The following is a 26,000-nucleotide window of genomic DNA, read 5'->3' on the forward strand; positions in this document are numbered from 1 at the left end:
GGTTCGGATGCCTCTTGGATGCCTGCCTGGTGAGGTGTTCCGGGCACGTCCCACCGGGAGGAGACCCCGGGGACGACTCAGGACACGCTGGAGGGCCTACGTCTCTCGGCTTGCCTGGGAACGCTCGGGATTCCCTCGGAAGAGCTGGAGGAAGTGGCCGGGGAGCGGGAAGTCTGGGCTTCCATGCTAAAGCTACTGGCCCCATGCCCCGACCTCGGATAAGGGGAAGGAAATGGATGAATGGATGGATATGTAATCTCGTATAATTATGGCTGCATAATACAAATAAGAAAAACAGATATGATGTTCCCGTGGAGCCCCAGACATGACATGGGGGGGATCAAATACACTATACAATATAGATACTGTACGTTGTGCCCACAAAATACCAATTTACGGCCACAATTTAATATTTTGTGGCCACAAATTAGCTATTTGTATATATATATATATATATATATATGTGTGTGTATATATATATATATACACACACAGTGTTCCCTTGTTTTTCACAGTTAATGGGGACACCAGAACCCCCCGCGAAAGGTGAAAAACCGCAAAGTAGGATTTGCCCCCCCCCCCCCCTCCCCCGGGGATTTTCGTCGATGTGTATGTGGGTACCAGAATGTTTAAAATATGTAAACAGTATTTATACTTTACATATTTGAGACAAAGATTACAACAGTACACATATTTACTTAAATCTTTATTTATAAAACCTTTTACAGTAATTAACATACATCAACATTGCCTTCTGAGAGAGGCGAAGAGGCTTGCGTTGGTGGCGGAGAAGAGGCTCTCCCTTGACTCGTTCACTTGGAGACTCTTCTGCTGGAGGCGCTGATGGTGTAGCTGGGGTTTTACCTGGGAGGAAAACATGGTGATGGGTAGTTGCTGTCTTTGTTTTTTCTTTTGCTTCAAAGTTCCCCCGTACAAGGACATAACCCCGTCTCTTATTACGCGGAGTTACCACACGTTTGGCTTCCTTATTGAAGCAGTTTTGCGGATGTTTGCTTCCTCTTCCTTGATGTACCGCACTGTAGATTCATTCACGCCATAATGGCGTGCCACAGATGCATAACTTCTGCCCCCTTTGATCAAATCTAAAAGTTTCACTTTTTAGCTGATGGTCATCATCTTCTTATCTTCTTAACACAACAGCGTGGACGAGACTGGTAAAACACAACAAGGGAAGATGCTGGGTGAGGCTGCGATGATGCGCAGCCAATCGGTTCACGGGATAAATCCACTCGTGCTCTCATTGGTCGATGTCGCGCCGGGAACCAATCACGCGCCTTGTATGAGTGGCCATACAGTACAGGCATGTACAAAGCTTCTGAGTCAACTCATCTCTTTGTTTGGCATGCAGGGAAACCTTCTCTCGCGCACATCAACATGAAACAACGCGTCTTTCCGCAATATGGCTGCCGACGTGGCTGTATTTTTTATTTTTATTTTTTAAATGAAAAACCCGCGAAGCACTGAAGCCGCAAAACGTGCAGCGGCGAGAGAACACTGTATATGTATTTCCCACCCCGTGTTTGTAATTTACTTGGCTACAGGTGACGTCGTTTATGTAATCACACGGCGAGCCAATCAAAGATGGCAGGGCCAAAAACAAGGAAACGCTCGCCGAGCTCTTGCAGAAGTTGTCACGACGTGCTTTCAGTAAACTTGACTTAGTGGGGAGTGTAGTGTTGGAAGATGAAGGTGGCTTTTCTGCTTACATTGACATTTATCATATACTTTAAATCCAGATGTAACGCTCTGTCTTCGTCATGTCCTCACCCTCCGTCACAGTGGTGCTCGTCTCCAAAATCAGCTGCCCAGTGCGGGGTGAGATCATTAATGAGCTCTTTTTTTTAACCTTATATTATTTATAACGGATTTCTCAAGATGTGAGCAAGAAATTAAAACATCGTCTGAAACGTTTGTATTTTGTATAAAGATATTGAAACATTATTTCACGCTCTTTTTAAGCAAGTTTCTACCGCAAATCTCAGCACGTGATGACGCCATATAATAAATACCTTATCTTCACCCTAAACCCTAACCAGTCACATTCAGAGGTGGCAGAAGTAGTCACACTCTGTATTTACATAGAAGTACAGATAATTGTGTGAAATAAGGAAACCGTGGTCAGTATAAGTAGTAGGCTACTGATTTATGGACTTAAAAGTACAACAGTAGGCTACCGACTGTCTGAAAGGTGCAAAAGTTCAACCTTGGTTTCATTGCACCGTAACACATTGCCCACCTCCGCCCGGGAGTGGATTTTGGCAAAGGTTTGTACCCCAAGGTTAAACTTGTTTCCCCCCCCGCCATAATTCAAAAGGTTTGTCAGTATGGTTCCAGGACTGAGTTGTACAGGCTATAGGTCACGTTAACTCATTCGCTTGCCAGTCGTTTCCTGAAAAGGGAACCCTCATTACTGCAAGATGGATGAGCTGGAAATGGAAAATTGAAATCAGTACTGGCAACAGATGTTACATTGTAATGTGAACTAGTGTGGGGCTAAATTATGTTTATGTAACAATGATTGAAGGAGAGTGTTTGATCGCTAAATGTAGCTAACGCTGGCTGTAAACGAGTTATCTTCGTCTCAATTATCATCCAGAGGATCTCTGGATGAAGCTTGGCTGCTTCCAGGCGATCCAATGGGAGTTCACTCATCTGATGATTCCGGATCCCATTGACTCAAATCCTGGTCGGCAGACGATCAGCTGACAATTGCCTGGCATTTTCGGCGATAGCTTTGCTAAAAAGGGATCGACTCAGAGCGTCATCCTTTATTTCCCCCGGATGATCTAAGGTGTCATTCCTGTCAGTCGCAGGAATATTTTTCTTGCCTTGGCGCAATAAATTTCTAGTACCGTAGTTCCATTTTGTCTTCCCTCTTTTCCGTCATTATGCTTGCATTCTTCTCCTTTTCCCTGCCTCGTCCTCCTCCTTTCTCTGAGGAAGGGATGTTCACCTCAAGGCATTGTTGCCCTCGACAGGGTGCCATTCCTCATTGCAGTTTTCCAGAGGCTTGACGATCACACACAAACTCCACAAGACCCTCCCGCACCCATTCCCATTAAAAAACGCCATTGACGTCTTTAGACTGCATTGGCAGGGAATAGCTCGATTCCGAATGACTGCTTTGGGCGGCATTGGCAGTGAATGAGTTAATGGTGGAAAAACTATTTAAATTATTTATTTTGGTCTATTTTTTTCCCTATATCACAAAAACCTGGCTTTTGAACAGGGGTGAGCGGCTTTTTATATCCACTATCTATCCATCCATCCATTTTCTGAGCCGCTTATCCTCACGAGGGTCACGGGCGTGTTGGAGCCTATCCCAGCTATCATCGGGCAGGAGGCGGGGTACACCCTGAACTGGTTGCCAGCCAATCGCAGGGCACATACAAACGAACAACCATTCACACTCACATTCACACCTACGAGCAATTTAGAGTCTCCAATTCATGCATGTTTTTGGGATGTGGGAGAAAACCGGAGTGCCCAGAGAAAACCCACGCAGGCATGGGGAGAAGATGCAAAGGCCGGGGATTGAACCCCGGTCCTCAGAACTGTGAGGCTGACGCACTAACCAGACGCGCTAACCAGTCGTCCACCGTGCCCTCTATCTATCTAATACACCAAAATGTACATTTGTAGTCAAACATACATCTTTGAGTGGACTCCAACATCATGGAACCCTTTATCTTTTTGTGTGCAGGTGTTGCAACGGTGTCTCCATGCCAACTTGACCAGATCACATCAGGCAGCAGAAGCTGTCCAGTTGGCTGTCTACTATGAGAGTCTGTGTCCCGACTGCATAATGTATCTCACGCAGGTGCTGTACCCCACATGGGTGCTGCTGCGGGACATCCTGTCTGTCCAACTGGTTGCCTTTGGCAATGCACAGGTACACTGGGCTATTATCTGGTATACTGGTTTTAGTTTTCACTATAATGTTGTCATGGGAGGACGATTACGACATAGGCATTTTTGGGGGTGCTCAAGCACCCCTAAATTGAATTTGAGATTTGTCCGTTTTAAATAAGCTAGAAAAGTACATAACCAGACAGTACTTGGTTGAAAGGTAACATTTTAACAAGAATACATACCCCGCCTTGCCTCAAAAGTGGTTTGTTCCATTCAATCCCTCCCACCTCTCAATATACAGTGGGGCAAATAAGTATTTAGTCAGCCACCAATTGTGCAAGTTCTCCCACTTAAAATGATGAGAGGCCTATAATTTTCATCATAGGTATACCTCATCTATGAGAGACAAAATAAGGGAGAAAAATCCTTTTTTAAGAATTTATTAGCAAATTATGGTGGAAAATAAGTATTTGGTCACTGACAAACAAGCATGATTTGTGGCTCTCACAGATCTGTAACTTTTTCTTTAAGATGCTCCTCTGTCTTCCACTTGTTACCTGTATTAATGACCTTTTTGAACTCATTCTCATTATAAAAGACACCTTTCTACAATCTCAAACAGTCACACTCCAAACTCCACTATGGCCAAGACCAAAGAGCTGTCAAAGGACACATGAAACAAAATTGTAGACCTGCACCAGGCTGGGAAGACTGAATCTGCAATAGGTAAGCAGCTTAGTGTGAAGAAATCAACTGTGGGAGCAATTATTAGAAAATGGAAGACCTAAAGAACACTGATAATCTCCCTCAATCTGGGGCTCCACACAAGGTCTCACCCCTTGGGGTCAAAATGGTCCCAAGAACGGTGAGCAAAAATCCCAGAACCACACTGCGGAGGACCTAGTGAATGACCTGCCTTTTACCTGTCCTTTTACCTTTTTAAGTGGGAGAACTTGCACAATTGGTGGCTGACTAAATACTTTTTTTGCCCCACCGTTTGTGTTTGTGTGCGCGTGTGTGTGTGTGTGTGTGTGTGTGTGCGCGCGTGTGCATATCAGTTTGCCTTTGCTTAAGATCGATATAACCCATTCAAAAAGACGTCCATTATAATATTTACACTTTTTATGTCGCAATATATACCGGTACTGTGAAGGGAATTCAATTTATACCGTGATATGGATTTTAGGTCCCATCGCCCTGCCCTAATACCAACACACTACTATCATTACCAGTGCTCATTTTTGCTACATTTAATCTTGGGTAACTGTTTGTGGTTAGGTAGGAGTTAACTGATGGTTTTGTCTGGCTAGAAAATGTCAGCTGGTAAGAGACGGCCCCACTGTCCTCTATTTGAATTGGAACGAGAGAAGCTGGCTGTTGTCATGTGCATGTTAATATTAAAGCCAAGGTGCTACTGACAAGCTAGCTGAATGGATGCCCATGAACATAACTCCTATTAGGACAGAGAGAGGGAGGGGCAAAGAGAGGATTCCATATATTTATGGTTGGTATTTGAAGTATTCACAAAAGTCAATTACTGTTAATGTTAATTTTACATGTTGTGAATTGCATTTCATATAAAAATCCCACAAAACTCAGAGGTCAATTTTGGGTATTTTCAGTACTCACTACAAGAGGGTTGGTTTACTCCAGAAAAAAATGGATACTGTGCATGTGTATGTAGAAGTGTTACTGTATCAAATTGCGTTACACAAAACTGCCAAAAGTATTTGCTCACCTGCCTTTAGTCTCACATGAATTTAAGTAAAATCCCATTCCCAATCCGTAGGGTTAAATATGACATAGGTCTACCCTTTGTAGCTATAACAGGTTCAACTCTTCTAAGAAGGCTGTCCACAAGGTTTAGGATCGCGTGTAGGGAGTTTTTGACAACTCGTCCAGAAGCGCATTTGTGAGATCACACACTGATGTTAGACGAGAAGGCCTGGCTCTCAGTCTCTGCTCTAATTAATCCCAAAGGTGTTCTCTCGGGTTGAGGTCAGGACTAGAACAGGCCAGTCATGTTCATCCACACCAGACTCTGTCTTCCATGTCTTTATGGACCTTGCTTGGTGCACAGTCATGTTGGAAGAGGAAGGGGCCAGCTCCAAACTGTTCCCACAAAGTTGGGAGCATGGAGTTGTCCAAAATCTCTTGGTATGCTGACTCATTCAGAGTTCCTCTCACTGGAACTAAGAGGCCAAGCTCAGCTCCTGAAAAAACAACCTCACATTATAATCTCCCCCCCCCCCAAAACTTTACATTTGCCACAATGCAGTCGGACAACTAGCGTTCTCCTGGCACCTGCCAAACCCAGACTCATCCATCAGATTGCTAGACGGAGAAGTGTGATTTGTCACTCCAGAGAATGTGTCTCCACTGCTCTCGAGTCCAGTGACGGCGTGCTTTACACCATTGCATCCGCAATGGTGTAAAGCACCATTGCTTTGCTTTGCACTGCACTTGGTGGCGCTTGGATGTAGCTACTCAGCCATGGAAATCCATTCCATGAAGCTCACTGCGCAGTGTTCTTGAGCTAATCTGAAGGCCACAGGAAGTTTGGAGGTCTCTAACAATTGGCTCGGCAGAAAGTTGATGACCTCCGCATTTTGTGCCTCAGCATCCGCTGACCCCCGCTCTGTCAGTTTACGTGTCCTGTCGCTTGGTGGCTGAGTTGCTGTCTGTCCCAAATGCATCCAAGTTCTTATAATACAGTTTACGGTCGACTATGGAATATTTATCAGCGAGGAAATTTCACTATTGGACTATTAACAATTATTAGCAACTATTGTTGCACAGATGGCATTCTTTCACAGTTCCACGCTGGAATTCACTGAGCTCCTGACAGCAACCCATTCTTTTACAAATGTTTCGAAAAACAGTCTGCTTGCCTAGGTCCTCGATCCTATACACCTGTGGCCATGGAAGTGATTGCAACACCTGATTTCGATTGTTTGGATGGGTGAGCGAGTTCACCTTTTGCCAATATAGTGTTTCTTCCTCCACAAATTAGTAGGGTTGCAATGTTTCTTTTATAAATCCCATCCATTCCTCTTTTGCTCTGGCTGAACATTTTTAAATAACCTGAATCAGGTTTGATTATTTAGTCAGACTTTTCTAAAAAGTTGTATGATTCGCTTTCATAAAATTTGTAAAAATGTAAATATAAGTGAAATTGATCTTGTCTGGCTGGGAGCTCATCACCCCTAAGCCTCTGATCTTAGACTCAGCCCTGACTTGTAGGCAACCTATTTCACAGCAGCTTAATCTCATATACAGTGGCACCTCAAAGGTCTATCACAGTCCGTTCCATGACGCGCTTACATTATAATCTTAAAAGATATAAAACACCCGATTGGATGGCGACCAGTCCAGGGTGTACCCTGGCCCCAACTCACACGTGCCCCTAACGAGTGCAAGTAGAAAAATTAATGGATGGGTGAAATGAATGCCGTAACGGGGGTGGATCTGTACTTTTAAGATTCTCTGTAAGACTAAATGTTTTTGACTACCAGGAGACACCCAGTGGGAGCAAGTATGTATTTAAGTGTCAGCATGGAGAACAGGAGTGCCTTGGCAACATGATTCAGGTAAAGTTTCATATCAATATACTGCTCTGTCACTCAGATTTGATCATTTAGAATGCCAGTTAACGTGTTGTCGCAATAGTGACACTCTCCCATGTTAAGTGTATTTTCTGTCTTGTCAGACATGTCTACTGAACATGAGTGACAATGCGTTCCTCATCATCTTCTGTATGGAGGCCTCCACTGATGTCATTGCAGCTGCCAAGATTGTAAGAAACTGTTGATTTGTTATAGCTTTCCGTCCTTTCTCACCTCTGTTTTGATTTGTTTTCCCTGTGCTCAGTGTGTTCATCTGTACAGTCCTGATTTGAGCTGGCAGCGCCTCATGAGCTGCGTGACTGGAGATGTGGGAAACCAGCTGTTGCATCAGAACGCCTTGAGGACCGAAGCTCTGGATCCTCCACACCAGTCTGTACCCTGGGTGACCATTAATGGGGTGAGCTTGGCTACTATCCCAGTCCACATAACATACATTCTATATCAGAGGTGGGTGGTAACGGGCTGCAGTTACTCCTGTTACATTGACTTAAATAACGTTTTGGATGAATTGCAGTTGTCGGAGTAGTTTAGAGTAGGTAGAACAAGCCTGGCCTTAAATTCAATCAGTTTACCTTAAATTCTACAAAAATGAACAGCTACGTAATTCGCTATGATCTGTGTCTGCCTAAAAATGCACACATTTCAGGTAGTGTAGGGAACGATAAACCAATGTAACCGGATATCTGTTCGTAAAGGTTACGACTGTATCGGTAGACTCCATAATCGATACAAAATCCGGCAGGAATCCTTAGGTTGGTTGTAGGGCTTGTGGACTGGATATCCCGAGGCTATGAATCGATTGCCTCAGGCTTTACAGTTTTCATCTCTTAAAACAAGTGCGAGAGCTCTCGCGCTGTGTGCCGTGGACATAACGTTACGCTTACAACCAAAACCAGCAGTTGTGGTGGGCACTACCAGCACTACTAGTTTAACTGCATTTTTTTGTAGCGTCATTCTTTCAACATCAAAAAAGCTTTTCAATAGTTAAGCTACTTTTGTTTTCACAGAGATAGCAAAGTAACGTTCACAGATGCTACATTTCCCTCGGTAGTTGTAAATATTGAATGCAACGTAACGTTACGTACCTTATCTCAAGTCCGCCTTAGACACCGGGGCTGGCGGCGAAATGTGCGTCGCAGATTGTAAACATGCAGACAATATGGCAAAGGTGGATACATCTCGTCAATTCCCATGGGCTACTGTATATACCTAATAAACAAATGCTTATTCTCGAGCCCATTCAGTCCACTTATACATTTAGTGTTGGTACTTTGCGACCAAGAGGACACATAGCCAGCTATGTCCCGAAGCCAGTCGCCAGTCCAGCTAAGCTAGTCATCACGACTTAGTTCAAAAAGTCAATCAGTGTGATTGTTTAACAAAAGAAAATGCATTGTTTGTGCAGTGGCACTCCTTGCATGAATGACACGGTGTGCTGCTAGACCCCCCCCCCCTTAGCTCTTAATTATTGTTTGTTTTGTGCAGATTTTCTCTACAAAATGAAGTGTTGTGGTCTATTTAATTATTTTTTTTTACAGTGCCATAAAGCAACAAATCTCAGAGACAAGTGGTCTTTTATGTTTGGGGAAAAAAGGGTTCGACAAATGTCATTTTATAGAACTGGGTTAAGTCGAGCCAACTCAAGGTTCTTTATGATTGAAAGTCTACATCAACAAAAGTTAACTATTGCATTGTTTCCGCACGGAATCGTATCTCCCATACCGAACCGTATATCGCTCCACACTTAAAGATATCGTTTTTGAATCGAATCGTAACCTGTGTATCTAGAGATGTATCGGATTGGCCTCGTGCCAGAGATTCCAAAACCCTAATTTCAGGTTACAAAAACTGCGGTTTGAACATGGTGGTTTTCTATATAATATCAAACAAAGCAAAACAAAAAAAAAAACAAAGGACGTTAATTTAAGACCATATTTTGGTGGTTGAATTTGCTGTAATGTTATAAAGATTTAATTCATTCTTGTTTAAGTTAGTGATGTTCTCGGGGAGTATCTGATGGAGCACGTTCCAGTTTTATATTTTTGTCTAATTGACATTCATACACTGATTAAAAATATTAAATCAGAAGTTACTCATTACTTAGTTTTTTTTCTACTGTTATAGTGTTACTCAAGTCATTTGAATGACTGCTTTTTCCCGATGGGATATTATTCTAAAGTAACAGTACTCTTGCGTACAATTTATTTGCTACCCATCTCTGCTGCAACTAGAACCAGAGCACTATGTAGTGTTACAGTAGTTATGTATACAGTTGTACACTGCTACTGTTCGTCTTTTTTGTGTTTTGCTATGTTTATTCGATTACTGTACCTGTTCTGGATATACACTACTGTCTGGAACGTAACTCACACAAAAGCATTCGTTCCAAAATGAACTCCAGACTCGGCTCGTTCGTCTTCGAGGCGTTAAAATTTACCATTTTAAAAATGTTTTGTGAGAGGCTTAATTTTTATGAGCGTATACAAGTTGTGATTCTCAAAGGGAGTCTCTTTCTGTCAGCTGTTGAAACCCTTTTTAATTTTTCAAAACCTAAACTTACAGGAGCACACAGATGACCTGCAGAAGAAAGCCACAACTTCTCTCTTTCCTCTGGTCTGCAGCATATACAAGGTTAAGACTTTTTGCCTCTTTGTATCCGTGGCATTGAAATTTCTTGACTCAGAATTTTGCCCTTCGACCTCTTGACTGTGTGTTTGCAGGGCATCAAACCTGTGGTCTGTGGAGGTGGCGGCCAGAGACACAGAGAGATCTAACATAGCTTCACAATGAGTGGCCACAATGCGAGCTGTTTGAGGATTTAGCCAATATCCATGATATCCAGCTTAAGGTTCATGTACTACTTCACTGAACAAAAATAAAATACAGACTTGTTTTTTTGCTCGCAGTTTTCACGAGCTGAACGCAAAGAAATAAGACTTTCTGTTTCCCCAAACGGCCTAGTTCTCTCAAATATTGTTCATAAATCTAAATTTGTGTTAGTGAGCACTTCTCCTCTGCCCTGACAATCCATCCATGAAAACCTGTCTTGCGAATAAATGTTCAAGTGACTTTATGGCAAGCTTGTGAGCATTTATTCAATATCCTTGACATCCAACAAGTCTATGTACAAGTACACACTTTTCCCTCACTAGTAGGACAACTTTGGCATACTAGGACAACTAAATGTTACTCGGGAGGCAAAACTCTGCACTAGTTGAAATCTGCTCATTACTAGTAGTACTTGTGACATTATAAAATTCTACTAGTTAACATCTAGCACTTCACTAGAAGAGCTAGCTACCTGTGCGGGGATGTCAATTACTGCACAGTTTTGCCTCACTAGTGCATGTAGTTTTCCTACCAGTGTGCCAAAGTTGTCCTACTAGGTCCATGAGCATACAAGTAGACGGACCTTAAAGACATTTGAGCATTTATTCATTGAGCACTAGTTTTTCATTCATAATTCAGCACACTAGTAGGATATCGAACAAAAAGGCCGTTTCAGTAACACTGTGGGAATTCATCAAATGCTTTTCTATGCAGGATTTCAGATCACTTCATTGAAATCTTATGATTTAAATACAGTTAGCTGTATTAAAAAATGTCCTTCTAGGCTTGCCTGTAACGTTTTGCACTTGATAAATGACCTTTGAGTTTGTGGCATTGTCTTTTAGTATACCTCTTTGAACTTTAGATGGCGCCATAACTCCATCCATTTTTGAACCGCTTATCCTCGCTAGGGTCGCGGGCATGCTGGAGCCTATCCCAGCTAGCGAGAGGTGGGGAACACCCTGAACTGGTCGCCAGCCAATCGCAGGGCGCACAGAAACAAACAACCATTTGCCCTCGCATTCACACCTACGGGCAATTTAGAGACTTCAATCAACCTACCATGCATGTTTTTGGGATGTGGGAGGAAACCGGAGCACCCGGAGAAAACATACGCAGGCACATCATAACTCATTGATGCATATTCAGCCCCTGATAAGAGCCAGCCGACGTTTACCCTCTAACCTGAGGGTGTAGTTATGGAATATTTACTAATGGGTACCAGCATATACTGCAGAAACACAATAACACAAATTCTTGGATTCTTGGTGATTTTAGTACTTTTGCAGAGCATATTACTAAAAGCATTCTGAGATTTTATGGGAATAACAATTCCATATGAAGCTTTGTTTTTCTGTACATATTTCATGGAAGATTTTAGGCAGAACATTCTGCCCCAACTAGAAGTTCTGGATACATGACGTCCCTTGATTGCCCAGTCAGATAAGTAGTTCGTGGCACTACACTGTCATGCACACAACTTGTTCACCGGCCTTCAGCTGTGCTTTACAGATGGCTTTTTGCCATTTTACTTTTTCTAGACAGATTAATCTTTTCCTAATTTGCCTCAAACAGGCGAGAGAAGAAAAGTAAAATCTTGTGACGCTGGACATTTTATAGTGGAAGATTGTAAGGAGGTAAAGAAACAGTTGCTGGAACACCTGGCAGCCAAGGAATTCATCATCATATTTTAAATGGATTAACTCCTGTTTTCATCACAATCCCCGTTGTCTTGCTACCCCCGATACAGAATGAAGAGAACAAACTCCTCAAAATGTTTTGTCACAGAGGTAAGGCAAACAAATGAAACTAAATACTACATGGAAAATTGTGTTAAAGAGGTAATTCTTTCGTGTAGCTTTTGTATCATTTTCTAGATCATGTACTATGTACTGCATTTCTGTGTGCCATTTTTGTTGTGAATAAGATCCTTGGAACATTGCAGTGGTTGTCAAGTTCATTAAAGCGAAATCAGTGACAGGAGAAAAGCTATTACTCATACACTAAGATATATATATATATATATATAGTTAGATATAGATATATCTATCTATATATATATAGATGTATATAGATATATGATGGCAAATTACGTCATGTGGTGTAACTTGTGGGTGATTGTGCTGCTAGCAAATGGAGTGATGAGGTCACAAGATGCAAGCGAAAATGAGGATGTGTTTCTGTGTTGTTGCTTTTTTAAAAAATACTGACGCAAAAGACACAATGCCCTAAGCCAAATCCACCGTGAGAAACAACTTTAATGTTAGATGTCATCACCTAAAATTAGATCAAATCCCTAAAGATATGGGCAGCTCTTGAAGGCTTGCATTATTTTCAGATATTACGCTCCATCTGCGTCATGGACACCGTCTCAGTTAACCATTTTTGTGAATGTGAAAGAGATTGTCCAGAGAATTTTCTTTAATTCTCACTTGTTCCTTATGAATATAAAATACTGTAATGTCACGCTCATTTGAAAGAATTGAAATAGGCTGACAGTGAATGAGCGAATGGGTTCCAATACAAGAGTTGAGTCAAAATTCTTCATTTACAAATTCTTAAAAAAAACTTTGTGAAAGTGTCCTGGCCATGGAAAATAGTCAAATTAAGCATTATTATCTGTCCATCAAAGTACTTCCCTGTTCCATCCATCCATTTTCTACCGCTTATCCGAGGTCTGGTCGCGGGGGCAGTAGCTTTAGCAGGGACGCCGAGACTTCCCTCTCCCCAGCCACTTCATCCAGCTCTTCCGGGGGATCCCGAGACGTTCCCAGGCCAGCCGAAGGATGTAGTCTCTCCAGCGTGTCCTGGGTCGTCCCCGGGGTCTCCTCCCAATGGGACGTGCCCGGAACACCTCACCAGGGAGGCATCTGAATCAGATGCCCCAGCCACCTCATCTGGCTCCTCTCGATGCGGAGGAGCAGCGGCTCTACTCTGAGATCCTCTCGGATGACCGAGCTTCTCACCCTACCTCTAAGGGAGAGCCCGGACACCCTGCGGAGGACACTCATTTCAGCCGCTTGTATCCGGGATCTTGTTCTTTTGGTCACGACCCACAGCTCGTGACCATAGGTGAGGGTAGGAACGTAGATCGACAGGTAAATAGAGAGCTTCGCCTTTCGGCTTAGCTCCTTCTCTACCACAATGGATCGATACAAGGTCCGCATCACTGCAGACGCTGCACCGATCCGCCTGTCGATCTCCCGTTCCATTCTTCCCTCACTCGTGAACAAGACCCCAAGATACTTGAACTCCTCCACTTGGGGCAGGATCTCATCCCCGACCTGGAGAGGGCACGCCACCCTTTTTCCGACTGAGGACCATGGTCTCAGATTTGGAGGTGCTGATTCTCATCCCAGCCACTTCACACTCGGCTGCAGACTGCTCCAGTGAGAGTTGGAGGTCATGGCTTGATGAAGCTAACAGAACCACATCATCTGCAAAAAGCAGAGATGCAACACTGAGGCCACCAAACAGGACCCCCTCTACGCCTCGGCTGCGCCTAGAAATTCTGTCCATAAAAGTTATGAACTTCCCTGTTCCTTCTCTCTTATCCTCACTAGGGTCGCGGGCGAGCTGGAGCCTATCCCAGCTGAGTTTGGGCGAGAGGTGGGCTACACCCTGAACTTGTCGCCAGCCGAAAAACGAGAGAACTTTTTTGTTCCCAGTGACAAGTTTACGTAGCTGTTTAACTAGGAAAGCTGTGGTTGGTTGACGGGAGGGAGAAGGACTTACTTACCTGAACGTCAGTGGTGCAGCCGGTTAAACCAACTCCAGACGAAGTTGAAAGCTCTCACTTTTCATTGTAAATGTTTAAGCGAAGTTTTGTAAGTCCTTCGATGAGTCAGTCCTTACCTTCATGAAGGTTTTTGACGGCGCACGTCGGTAGAAATCATTAACCCACAATGCATTGCGCGCTTAACACGCCAGTGAAACTCTATTCTTAATGTGTAAATAAAAAGCAACAATCAAATCCACTTTTTACTCCGGAAAATAACAAAAATAGTGTGGCGACAGTAAAGCCGTGCATTTCTTTGCATTTTTTGTTTTGTTTCTGCATCTTTACTGTGGATTGTATGATAAAACAATAACCCAGTTATTTTCCAGTACACGGAAAATGAGCGATCTACATATTTGGTGAAATGCGTTCAGGTAGCTGTTTCTTCAAGTCACCAGCAACAAATTACAATCCCAATTCCAATGAAATTGGGACGTTGTGTTAAACATAAATAAAAACAGAATACATGATTTGAAAATCATGTTCAACCTATATTTAATTGAATACACTACAAAGACAAGATATTTAATGTTCAAACTGATAAACTTAATTGTTTTTACCAAATAATCATTAATTTGGAATTTTATGGCTGCAACACATTCCAAAAAAAGCTGGGACAGGGTTATGTTTATTAAAGTATTCAGATATAGTTTTTCACTATTTATATTGCAGCCATTTTTTAAAATCATTTAAGTTCATTTTTTTTCCATGAATGTACACACAGCACCCCATATTGACAGAAAAAAAACGGAATTGTTGAAATTTTTGCAAATTTATTCGAAAAGAAAAACTGAAATATCACACAGCATAAGTATTCAGACCCCTGCTGTGACACTCATATTTAACTCTGGTGCTGTCCATTTCTTCTGATCATCGTTGAGATGGTTCTACAACTTCACTGGAGTCCAGCTGTGTTTGATTACACTGATTGGACTTGATTAGGAAAGCCGCACACCTGTCTATATAAGACCTCACAGCTCACAGTGCATGTCAGAGTAAATGAGAATCATGAGGTCAAAAGAACTGCCTGAAGAGCTCAGAGACAGAATTCTGGCAAGGCACAGATCTGGCCAAGGTTACAAAAAAATATTCTGCTGCATTTAAGGTTCCTAAGATCACAGTGGCCTCCGTAATCCTGAAATGGAAGACCTTTGGGTCGATCAGAACCCTTCCTAGAGCTGGCCGTCCGGCCAAACTGAGCAATCGGGGGAGAAGAGCCTTGGTGAGAGAGGTAAAGACGAACCCACAGATCCCTGCGGCTCAGCTTCAGAGATGCAGTCGGGAGATGGGAGAAAGTTCTAGAAAGTCAACCACCACTGCAGCCCTCCAGCAGTCGGGGCTTTATGGCAGAGTGGCCCGACGGAAGCCTCTCCTCAGTGCAAGACACATGAAAGCTCACATGGAGTTTGCTATAAAACACCTGTAGGACTCCAAGATGGTGAGAAATAAGCTTGTCTGGTATGATGAGACCAAGATAGAACTTTTTGGCCTTAATTCTAAGTGGTATGTGTGGAGAAAACCAGGCACTGGTCATCACCTGTCCAATACAGTCCCAACAGTGAAGCGTGGTGGCAGATTGGGCCGAAGGTCACCTTCCAACAAGACAATGACCCTAAGCACACAGCTAAAATAACAAAGGAGTGGCTTCAGAACAACTCTGTGACTGTTCCTGAATGCCAGAGCCAGAGCCCTGACTTGAACCCAATTGAGCATCTGTGGAGAGACCTGAAAATGGCTGTCCACCAACGTTCACCATCCAACCTGACAGAACTGGAGACGATCTGCAAGGAGGAATGGCAGAGGATCCCCAAATCCAGGTTTGAAAAACTTTATTCATCATTCCCAAAAAGACTAAAAGACTATTAGCTCAAAAGGGTGCTTCTACTAAATACTGAGCAAAGGGTCTGAATACTTATGGCTATGTGATATTTCAGTTTTTAATAAATAAATCTGCAAAAATTTCAACAATTCCAATTTTCTTCTGTGTACATTAATGAGGGGGAAAAAGAACTTCAATTATTTTAGCAAATGGCTGCAATATAACAAACACATTTAAGGGGGTCTGAATACTTTCTGCACCAAGTATCTTTTTGAAACTGAGACCTACTTCTTGTGTACTGATTATTGCGAATGGCTACTAGTTTGATCCACAGTAAATAACAAATTAATAATTAAGAATTGATATTCATTGATTAGGAGACACTGGTAATGTTAATGATTTCTCACAATAATAATCAACAATGATTTAACTCTGTATAAAACCGATAAATATCAGTACACAACACCTTAAGTCAAAAGGGATATGACACCAGTGGGCACAACAGGCGTATGAACAGTAATAGTCCCATTCCTATAAATCTCTGCAAACGATCACTTCTACAACGTTCCTATGAGATCGCAATGTTCCATCACTAGTGAGCCATTTTTTAGAACAGGCCCCATGTCGGTGACCCCTGGCTTAGACAGAATGGTCAATTACTGAAACCAGTTAACTGTTGTTTTGTTCAATATATAACCCAATGTCTTGATGGGTGAGTGTCAGTAAAAAAAAACAGAGAATGTATTATATTTGCATATAAGTGAAGGGCCCCTCATCTGGTGCCAACATATTTAGGCATGGAAGTACTCGGAGAAATTCAACTTCAAGGTTACGAATGTGACTCTACCTCTATATTTGGTCAGTTGCGTTGTTGCTGTATCTAAATATAAAAATCCCACCATGGTCGTAACATGCTGCATCCTCCTCTGGGGGATTTTGGCAGCTACTATGATGCCTTTAGGTCTTCCAGATGTTTTAGGTCAAGTGACACGTTCACATAAACTGCTGACAATAAGAACTATTGACCTTAGTTCACAAAGAAATGGTAGTGCACCATGTTCTCCCTGCGGTTAGATGGTGCTCGTGGATATATGCGCAACCTACTTCCGCATTTGGGAAAACGGGTCAAAGAACTTCCTCCCGGTTCGGGTGAATGGTGAAGGCGGCCGTGACAAAGCAACCATTGCGACTTTAAACAGACAGGTTTTTTTTAAATTTTATTTTTAAACACAAGATGTCATCACAGCACCACCAAATATTACAATATTCAATATTTAGGATTTGTTCATGTTTGGATGTGTCATATTTGTATAAATAAATGATATGCATGTATTTAACTTTTTTGTTAGACGACACTAGCCATAAAGAAAACACAATTTTCACAAGTTCAGCTTCAAACAATCATGTAATCAAACCGTAGTCATGGTCGTTAGCGTAGCAAACACGAGAAGTCATCTGTCCCATTTTCCTGGTTTGGTCGTGATGTTCCGCATATAGCAGATTGTGACAGGGAAACGATTAAATACACTTGCACTAAATGGTAAGAGGTGCAGTACATAAGAAACTTCTCTGCTGTGGACGTTTATAGTTGTCAGCTGAAACTCTTTACTGCCACCGATGTACAGTATATATTTGTTTTTTTAACGGGTAGGCGTGGGAGAGGCTGCCTGTCGCCTCTTCTGTAGATTCATGTTTGTAAACTGCTGTAATGATTAACATCTTCTTGTAGATGGTGGTGTTGCATCGCTTTGGATTTGTGATCAGCACAGTTTTTGTATAGATGATAAAGATTAGGCAGTTAATCTCGGCCAACGTCCATCATGAGCGAGAGAAATGTCAGCATGTTGAAAGGAGGACAAGTTTAGGCACCTGACACTTGACCAGAGTATGTAGATTTATGGTATGAACAGTGTCTCGTGATAGTTAGTAGGATTGTGTGTTGCCATTGTGAGAAAAGATGTTAATTTCAGTTCATGGAGTGATGACAACCGCCATGTAAAAAAAATCTGTTGACGTTCAAGTCAAGTCGTGGTGATTTGTGGTGAGTGAAGGAGTTAACCTGTGTATCCATTTGACATTTTTGGTCCGTTGCCTGACGAGATTTTTTTTCTAATTTAAAATAGGTGCCTTGGCTCAATAAAGGTTGTGAAAACACTGCCTAAGTGGGTGCCTAGGTATTTGAAAATGGTGAGTTTCATGATGGAAGACATATGAGAAGCTTCCGGATGATAGTTTGTTTTCTTGGGCCGGGACTGCCTCTTTCTTCAATCGTACAAAGCTTTACACCAGCATAGTGACTGTGCAGGAGCAAAAAAAGTATAAAAGCCTCAAACCATAATTCAATGTTTTAGCCCTCTCCCAGCTGTTGATCGTTAGTTGTGTCAGATGCTTCAGCTCCTTAGGTTATTTCACTGTCTACACAGAAATGAGATTTAGCTGCAAGTCCTTAATCACATGAGGTTCCCTTTCTTGCTCCCCAGTAATAAACAAATGGGTGGGATTGGCAGGTGACGGGTGAAGCTGATGTTGCCTCTGGTCACAGATAGAGAGCGCCATCGTGACAGAACTCATGCTCTCTAGCTGTTCTAGTCAGAGGAGCTTCATGTGACTCCTCTTGGTAATGCCAGAGCATGTGAAAGGCATAGAGGCAGTCTCTGTGAAAATGGGTAATTCCCAAATAAATTGTACCACCTCGAGAACAAAACCCTGAGTATACAAATTCAGTTGACATGACTCTGAAGCAAGCCTGAGAGTCAAGCCAAGCAACAGCTGCATCTTTAGGTTTAAAGAGGAAGTCATTCTGTAGCACAGTTTTCAAATTGAAGAGCAATATTCTATTTTAGGATTGAAGGAAAGTGCGAGGCTGAGGGACGGAACTTGGAGATCTGTCATGATCCTTCGCCCCTGTAAATCAGACATCCATATTTAGTTGGAGAGAGGGGAAGGCTTAGCAGTAATGTAAACAAAGCCTCAGAGCAGGAGGGAGGCACAAAGAGTACATAAACTCTACGTTGATGTACCAGTGCTCCTTCTGAAGACTTTTTGGATTCCTTCTGAAAACATTCTAAGTCACCAGAGGCACTGGCTCTAACAGGAATCAAAACTGCCATGTGGTCAAGACACCACACATTTTATTGATGTGAGATTCAAGGACCTTAAAGTGCCTCACACTGTCATCACTGATTGCTGACCGTACTCTGCTCATCATGAGTGAGTTCTGCAATGAAAGCTCTGAAGAGGAGCAACTTGAAGTTCAGGTCGAACGTCGGGGAGAAAGAAGGCACAGATTGCCGATCATTCAGCTCATACCGAGGACATCGCCAGGTGGATCCCCGAAGAACTCCCCCAGGGACTCCCCTCGTGGATCTCCTCGAAATTCCCCCTTGCTCTTCAGAAAGATGATGGCCCGAAGCATCAACCTCCAGAGGCGCCGCTTCACCCTGGCACACACGCCCAGGTAGAGTTCCCTACGAGAAAAGGTTAGGTATCATGTGTCCAGTGTCAAGGTTTTTGTATTTATCCAAATAAATTACTTAGCAGTGATCATTAAGCACTTATCTAAAAGCATACCATTGGCCAGTTTCTGCTCTTACAGGTCTAGAACTCCATAGTTGTATATATCTCAAGTAGACTACAACAATTTTATCGGCCTGATCGGTATCGGCCGATAATTAGCATTTTATGCTGATCGGCTTTGTCATAATTCGTCGATCCGATCAATGACGTCATTGATCGGCTCCACAAAAGACATTGACTCCGTCGTCATCGTGCGCAGTATATTTGAATCCAAAAGCTAGTTTATTTTTAGCCTTGTCGCGTCTTTTGATGTAGCACGGTAAATATCTGACGGCCAATAAAGTTAGTAAAAAAAAAAAAAAAAAAAAAAAAAATACAACCGCATCCCGTTTTTTACGATCTTTGGGCTTTATCTTGTCAACTCAAATGCGACCATATACACTCGTTACCATGGCGACGACAACAAGCGTGGATCGTGCCAACTGTATTATAAGGACAAAATGGGGGAGGGGGGAAACGTGTGTTGGTGGTCACCGGTGCTTAGGACAGGAGAGGACGTTCGTGTAAGACTTTCTTGAGGTATGTTCACATACTTTTAATACGATACCGCTCGCAAGCAGGCAATAAAACGTTATGTAGCCTAGCAAGCTAGTGCTAACACTAATGGTTGGATGTAAAGTGTGGGTGAAGTAATTTAATTACAATAAAGTAATTTCATTACAGTAAATTAGCACCCTTTATTTCTGTCATGTTGTAACGTTGGTTTGACCTGACTGATTAGAATACACGATCTGACTAGAGCAGTAATTTCCAAACTTTATGGAGCCAAGGAACATATTTTACAATTGAAAAACCTCACGGCACACCAACAACAAACAAAAATGTCACATTAATTACTGTATTACTGTACACTTCCGGCCATCTAATAGAAGACCATTCATTTGTTCTGTCTGTCACTATGCCTCACTGGCATAAATAGATGAACAAAGATACATTATTTATTGTAAATATAATTTTTTGAGCAATTAAGTACACAAGTATATGCAGTAAATGAACGGGTCATTTAAATCGACACATTACTCCATCTTGTGATCGGATCGGTGATCGGTTATCGTTTTTTTTAAAACTCTGTAATCGCCCCCAAAAATTCTGATCGAGTGTCTTGAGTTAACACTTCCCAAGTGTTTTCTCACAGTTCTGTGTATTTACCTACTTCTGGTTGTTGCAGGGCTAGATTGTGCTGGTGTAACGGCTGGGAGTCTCTCTCCTCAGCTGCTCTTGTTCATTTATTTTTGGCCACTGGATTATCATGTACTGTGCTGCAGAGCTCATGTTAAGGAATTCACACATTTATTGAGCTTTGACATAATTCACCGTCACAGGGCGGTCCAATTAGCATAATCATAATATGTAATGCTGCTTTTGCACATTTTTGTCATATCTGGGCTGACCTGTTTGACGTTTGACTTAGTTTTTTTCCCTCTGGCTGTCAGTTTTAGTCCTGAACATCCTACTGGTATGTTTTTCCCCAAAATTTTGTCCGCCTAATTGGACTCACCTCTGTAAACACACGACATCCCTGCTATCACTGGATCAGCTGTATTTGTTGTTCCACTTTGTCGAGCACATACTTTGTATACGTCAGACACGGCAACCACGTGGTTGAGGAAACAAACCACTATGCAGCCTGATATTTCCTTATGTTTTCATCAGAGGTGGGAAAAGTACTCACTCTCTGTACTTGGGTAGAAGTGCAGGTACTTGTGTTAAAAAAAAAAAAAAAAAAAAAAAAGACAAAACACAGAAGTATGGATTTGACTCCAAGTAAAAAAAGTACAGACTCTGAAATGTACAGTGGTGTGAAAAAGTCACACATTTTTCCCATCAAACAAATTGTCACACTTAAGTTCGCCATCAAACAAATTGAAATTAGTCAAAGACAACACAAACATAAAATGCAGTTTTTAAATAGTATTTATTACTAAGGGAGAAAGAGAAAATCCAAACCTACCTGTGTGAAAGTGATCCCCCCCCCTCTTAAAACATAACTGTGGTCTATCATACCAGAGTTTAATTTCTCGAGACACACCCAGGCCTGATACTGCCACACCTGTTCGCAATCAAGAAATCACTTAAAGAAGACCTGCCTGACAAAGTGAAGTAGACCAAAAGGTCCTCAAGAACAAATAAGAGTAACTGAGATCTATCAGTGTGGAAAAGGTTATAAAGCCATTTCGAAAGCTTTGGGACTCCAGTGAACCACAGTGATTATGTGAAAAATGGCTAAAACATAGAACAGTGGTGAACCTTCCCAGCGGTGGCCGTGTTGCAAAGTTTTCCCAAGAACGCAGCGACGACTCATCCAAGAGGTCACACAAGACCTCACAACATATAAACTGCAGGCCTCACTTTCCTCAGTTAAGGTCAGTGTTCATGACTCCACCATAAGAAAGAGACTGGGCAAAAATGGCCGACTCCCATGATGAAAGCCACTGGTGAGCAAAAAGAACATTAAGGCTCGTCTCAATTTTGCCAGATGACATCTTGATGATCCCAAAGACTTTTGGGAAAATACTCTGTGGTCTGACGAGACAAAAATTGAAGTTTTTGGAAGGTGTGTGTCCCATTACATTGGTGTAAAAGTAACACTGCATTTCAGAAAAAGAACATTATACCAACAGTAAAATACGGTGGTGATGCTGTGATGGTCTGGTCTATTTTGATGCTTCAGGACCTGGAAGACTGTATTAAATGGAACCATGAATTCTGCTGTCAACCCAAAAATCCTGAAGGAGAAAGTCCAGCCTTCTGTTTGTGAAAGCTGAAATGAACATGGGTTCTGCAGCAGGACAATGATCCAAAACACACCAGCAAGTCCACCTCTGAATGGCTGAAGAAAAACAAAATGAAGACTTTGGAGTGGCCTAGTCAAGTCCTGACCTGAATCCTACTGAGATGCTGTGGAATGACCTTAAAAAGGCGGTTCATGCTCCAAAACCCTGCAATGTGGCTGAATTACAACAATTCTGCAAAGATGAGTGGGCCAAAATTCCTCCACAGGGTTGTTAGAGATTATCGCCAACGCTTGATTGCCGTTGTGGCTGCTAAGGTGGCCCAACCAGTTATGAGGTTTAGAGGGCAGTCACTTTTTCACGCAGGGCCATGTAAGTTTGGATTTTTTTTTCTCCTTTAATAATAAAAACTGCATTTTGTGTTTACTTGTGGTCTTTGACTAATATTTAAATTTGTGTGATGGGAAACATTGATGGGAAGTGTGACTAAAAAAAGAAATCAGCAAGGGGGCTAACACTTTCACACTGTACTTAAGTCTAAAAAAAATGAAAATAAATTTGGACTTTCTATTTCATACAATACCCGTTTTGATAACTTGTCACGACAAATTTTTATTTTTTATTTTATTTTTTTAACCGAGCTCTTACTGGTGTTGGCCAGGCTTTTATGCTAACAAAATGGCATGTTGCCATAGCTTTGTTGATGTTGTGAACTGACTAATAATAAATAAATAAATAAAAAAAAGCTAAATTAGGTAATGATAACAACAACAAAAATACATATCTGTATGTGTTTTTTTCAGATAGGACGAAGAAGTTTTGAATTCCACAAGCTAGTGGGTTTTTAGGCGGACACAACACATCCGCCACCGATCATTCATGCAGCCGACGACAACAAACAATTCCCGTAATAAGGCCTTGGATGGGGATTCTTTTGCTTGTTCGAATCTGTTGTCGTTGTCGTAATCCTCCACCGTTCTTCCATGTCACTGCTGTTCGTTTTTTTCCATCTTATAAGACCCAAAGATCTTAGTCAATCAAGATCTCAAGTGTGGTTGACATGACTACTCTCTGTTTACACCTTTTTTTTTTTTTTTTTTTGTCGTATCGTCGTCCACGGCGATTGAAAAACTAACAAGTCTATTTTGGCAAGTAGTTAGTACCAATGTGTGTTCAAATTCAGGCATTAAAAGTAAACATTTGTCAGAAAAATCAACTCAAGCAAAGTACAGAACTGAAAAAGCTACTTAAGTACAGTAACAAAGTATTTGTACGTCATTACTTCGCACCACAGGTTTTTTATTATCTTGGTATTTGGTATGGACACTCTGAGAACACAGCTGTGTTGGCTGCTGGCAAACTCCCAAGTGTTTGTACCCATTAACTCAGCTTTTATGAGCCCATGTTGAGGATTTGAATGCAGATTAAACATTTACTGAGTCAACACTATTAATGCGAGAGTCATGTGATCATTTGGTTCCTAATTGAAACTAACCTCTTGATCTTCTGTAACGATGAATAAACATACTGTTTTCATGAAACTATAGGCGATTATACAAGCAGATATTCACTTCCTCTTCAGGGAAGCCGTGTCCTTCTGCTGAGTGTGTAAAGGTGCCTTTAGGAAGGCTTTAAGGAAATATAAACGCCTCCTCCCTCTTTGTCAATAACTACTCTTCTCCAACATCAGCACAACCACGTGACAAAAGAAAATAAAAGCTGTGGCGAAAACCTGGTGTTGTAAAATGCTTCTATATTTTATGTGTGTAATGTGTTTTCCTAAAGAAACCAGAGTCTCCAAGAACACGCAAATTATGTTTACGAGATCATTCGCTTGCGGTGGAATAGGAAGACCATCCCTTTTTTGACATTTATTGTATCTGCAGCCAAACTATTTCTTTGATTTTTAGTGTTCGCAGAAAATGACAAAGACAGGATTAGTGGAACAAGATTTCAAGGATCACTCTGGAAAATTACATCAGGCCGTAGCCTTTAAATCGACTGGTTCTGCAAAGTAGTCATCTGCAAGGGTATGTGTAGTGTCTCCTAATGTCACAGCCGCAGAAAGGAAGAACATTTATTGCAGGATGGCTGGCAAGGAGGATAGATTAAACAAAGCGAGGATCCAGTGGAAAATGAATGTCGCAGGGAGCACAATTTTAAAACAAACCTGCCACTTTATTTTCACTCAATGTTCAAGTTGATTAAGACCCCTTTTCCACTCTACAGACACCTTGTCAAACTGACTTTTTTTTTTTTAATTAAAGTTTCTTTTTTTTTTTTTTTTTTTTTTTTAACAGCCATTTTCTTTCTCTTGATGGTCAATTTAAAACTATCTCTCTTTTTTCCAGTGTAGTCTTTGCTCATACAGTACAATGTCTGTACAGTCCAATAAACTGTACTATATATTTCATTTATCTTTGAGGAAAGAAAAAAGTATTACATAGCACTTCAAATTTTTTTCGCAGCTACTACTGTATTTCGTCACTGCATTTTGTCTGTTTATGAATTTGAAAGCGGGTTTTCTGATATCCCATGTTTAAATGTAGTAAGGCAGGAGTGTCACTCATTTTTGCACACATTGTAAACCATAAAAATGTTTCATCACCTAATCATATTATTACCGAGACACAACAAATTGATGGATAACTACTTTTGAAATCAGAGATCAATGATAACAGTTTGTTCGACTATTGTTCCAGTTAATGTAAAGAGGTGTTTGGTCAGAAAAAATGCTTGCACTATCTCAATGTTATTATTTGTTAAATATGACAATTTAAATTTTTGGTACATTTTAACAAGAATAATGGACGTTGATGCGCATGATGGCTTTCGTGGGCCACATAAAATGATGTAGCAGGCTTTATCTGTCCCCTGAGCCTTGATTTTTGACACCTGTGTAGTAAGGGGTTTCCATGATGAGTTCTAAATCTTTGTTGCTCTCAGCCTGTAACAATGTGTAGCAAGGTCAAGGGACAAAACTCCTGTTTTGGAATTAAATAAGGAAACAATCTTGTCTTTTGTCAATTTAATGAAATCTTTGAAAAGAGAGAGACAGGCAGAGAGCTTACAGTTGCTTCGCTCCTCTTTCTGGAAGAGCAACGCACATGTTAAACTCAAATGGGAAGGAGTCAAGGAATAAAGGCCTATTCACAGTTATATTGTCCTTGAGCGAAATGGGAGGTTGGTAGAGCCAAAAAAAAAAAATGGGAGGTTGGTAAAGGAGGGAAAAAAAATTATGTAATTTCTCGGGTATAATACACACACATGCATAATACGCACGACCAAAGTTGACCTCAAAATTCTGGAAAACCCTTTTACCGATGTGTAATGCATTTTTACAATGCATGATTTTGCTTCTACCCATATGATCTAAACATGAAGTATTATCTGTATTTTGTTAGTTTTTTCAAATAATTATTCTCAAGTTAATCACTTTATTTGAACACGTAATACTTTCTTTTTACTTACTTTTATTTTAAAATTCACAGCCCTACTTTTATTTAGTAAATGAGAAAACGCACAGTTTGGCTCATATGTTTGATTACCCAGGCAGAATTTGTAAGATGGGTACAATTCTTTAAAGAAAACATGAAGAGTCAGGCGAAAGACATTTTATTTTAATGGAATTCAAATTAAACTGTCAATCATTAAAAAAACCCTTGTCATTAAACAAAACATAACCATAAAGCCCCTCCTTGAGCTGTCACCTTATCGTGGTGGAGGGGTTTGTGTGTCCCAACGATCCTAGGAGCTAAGTTATCTGG

General features: G+C 41.5%; 2 protein-coding genes across 3 annotated transcripts in view; both read left to right on the forward strand.

Moving 5' to 3' along the window:
- The first annotated feature begins 1,623 nt into the window (after window positions 1–1,623).
- On the forward strand, window positions 1,624–11,567 carry ifi30a (IFI30 lysosomal thiol reductase a). The gene is made up of 7 exons (XM_061694076.1): window positions 1,624–1,836; window positions 3,725–3,913; window positions 7,389–7,463; window positions 7,583–7,669; window positions 7,744–7,896; window positions 10,062–10,130; window positions 10,220–11,567. The coding sequence occupies exons 1-7, from the start codon at window positions 1,705–1,707 to the stop codon at window positions 10,271–10,273; spliced, it is 759 nt and encodes a 252-aa protein (XP_061550060.1). The 5' UTR covers window positions 1,624–1,704; the 3' UTR covers window positions 10,274–11,567.
- Window positions 11,568–18,981: 7,414 nt separating this feature from the next.
- The window catches only part of pde4ca (phosphodiesterase 4C, cAMP-specific a), a 65,030-nt gene continuing 58,011 nt past the window's right edge, over window positions 18,982–26,000 (forward strand). For both annotated transcript variants that reach the window (XM_061694130.1, XM_061694127.1), the window contains exon 1: window positions 18,982–19,382. In XM_061694130.1, the coding sequence (XP_061550114.1) occupies window positions 19,132–19,382 (251 nt within the window). In that variant the 5' untranslated portion in view covers window positions 18,982–19,131. The remainder of the gene's footprint in view (window positions 19,383–26,000) is intronic.

This window comes from Phycodurus eques, chromosome 13 (genome assembly GCF_024500275.1).
Source record: "Phycodurus eques isolate BA_2022a chromosome 13, UOR_Pequ_1.1, whole genome shotgun sequence".
NCBI classification, from domain to species: domain Eukaryota; kingdom Metazoa; phylum Chordata; class Actinopteri; order Syngnathiformes; family Syngnathidae; genus Phycodurus; species Phycodurus eques.

Bases quoted from the DNA above. Each gene is read 5' to 3' on its own strand.
- ifi30a (XM_061694076.1), top strand. From the start codon at position 1,705: ATGAAGGTGGCTTTTCTGCTTACATTGACATTTATCATATACTTTAAA. The intron at 3,914-7,388 runs GTACACTGGGCT...TTTGACTACCAG, and splicing joins TTGCCTTTGGCAATGCACAG to GAGACACCCAGTGGGAGCAA. The intron at 10,131-10,219 runs GTTAAGACTTTT...GTGTGTTTGCAG, and splicing joins TGGTCTGCAGCATATACAAG to GGCATCAAACCTGTGGTCTG.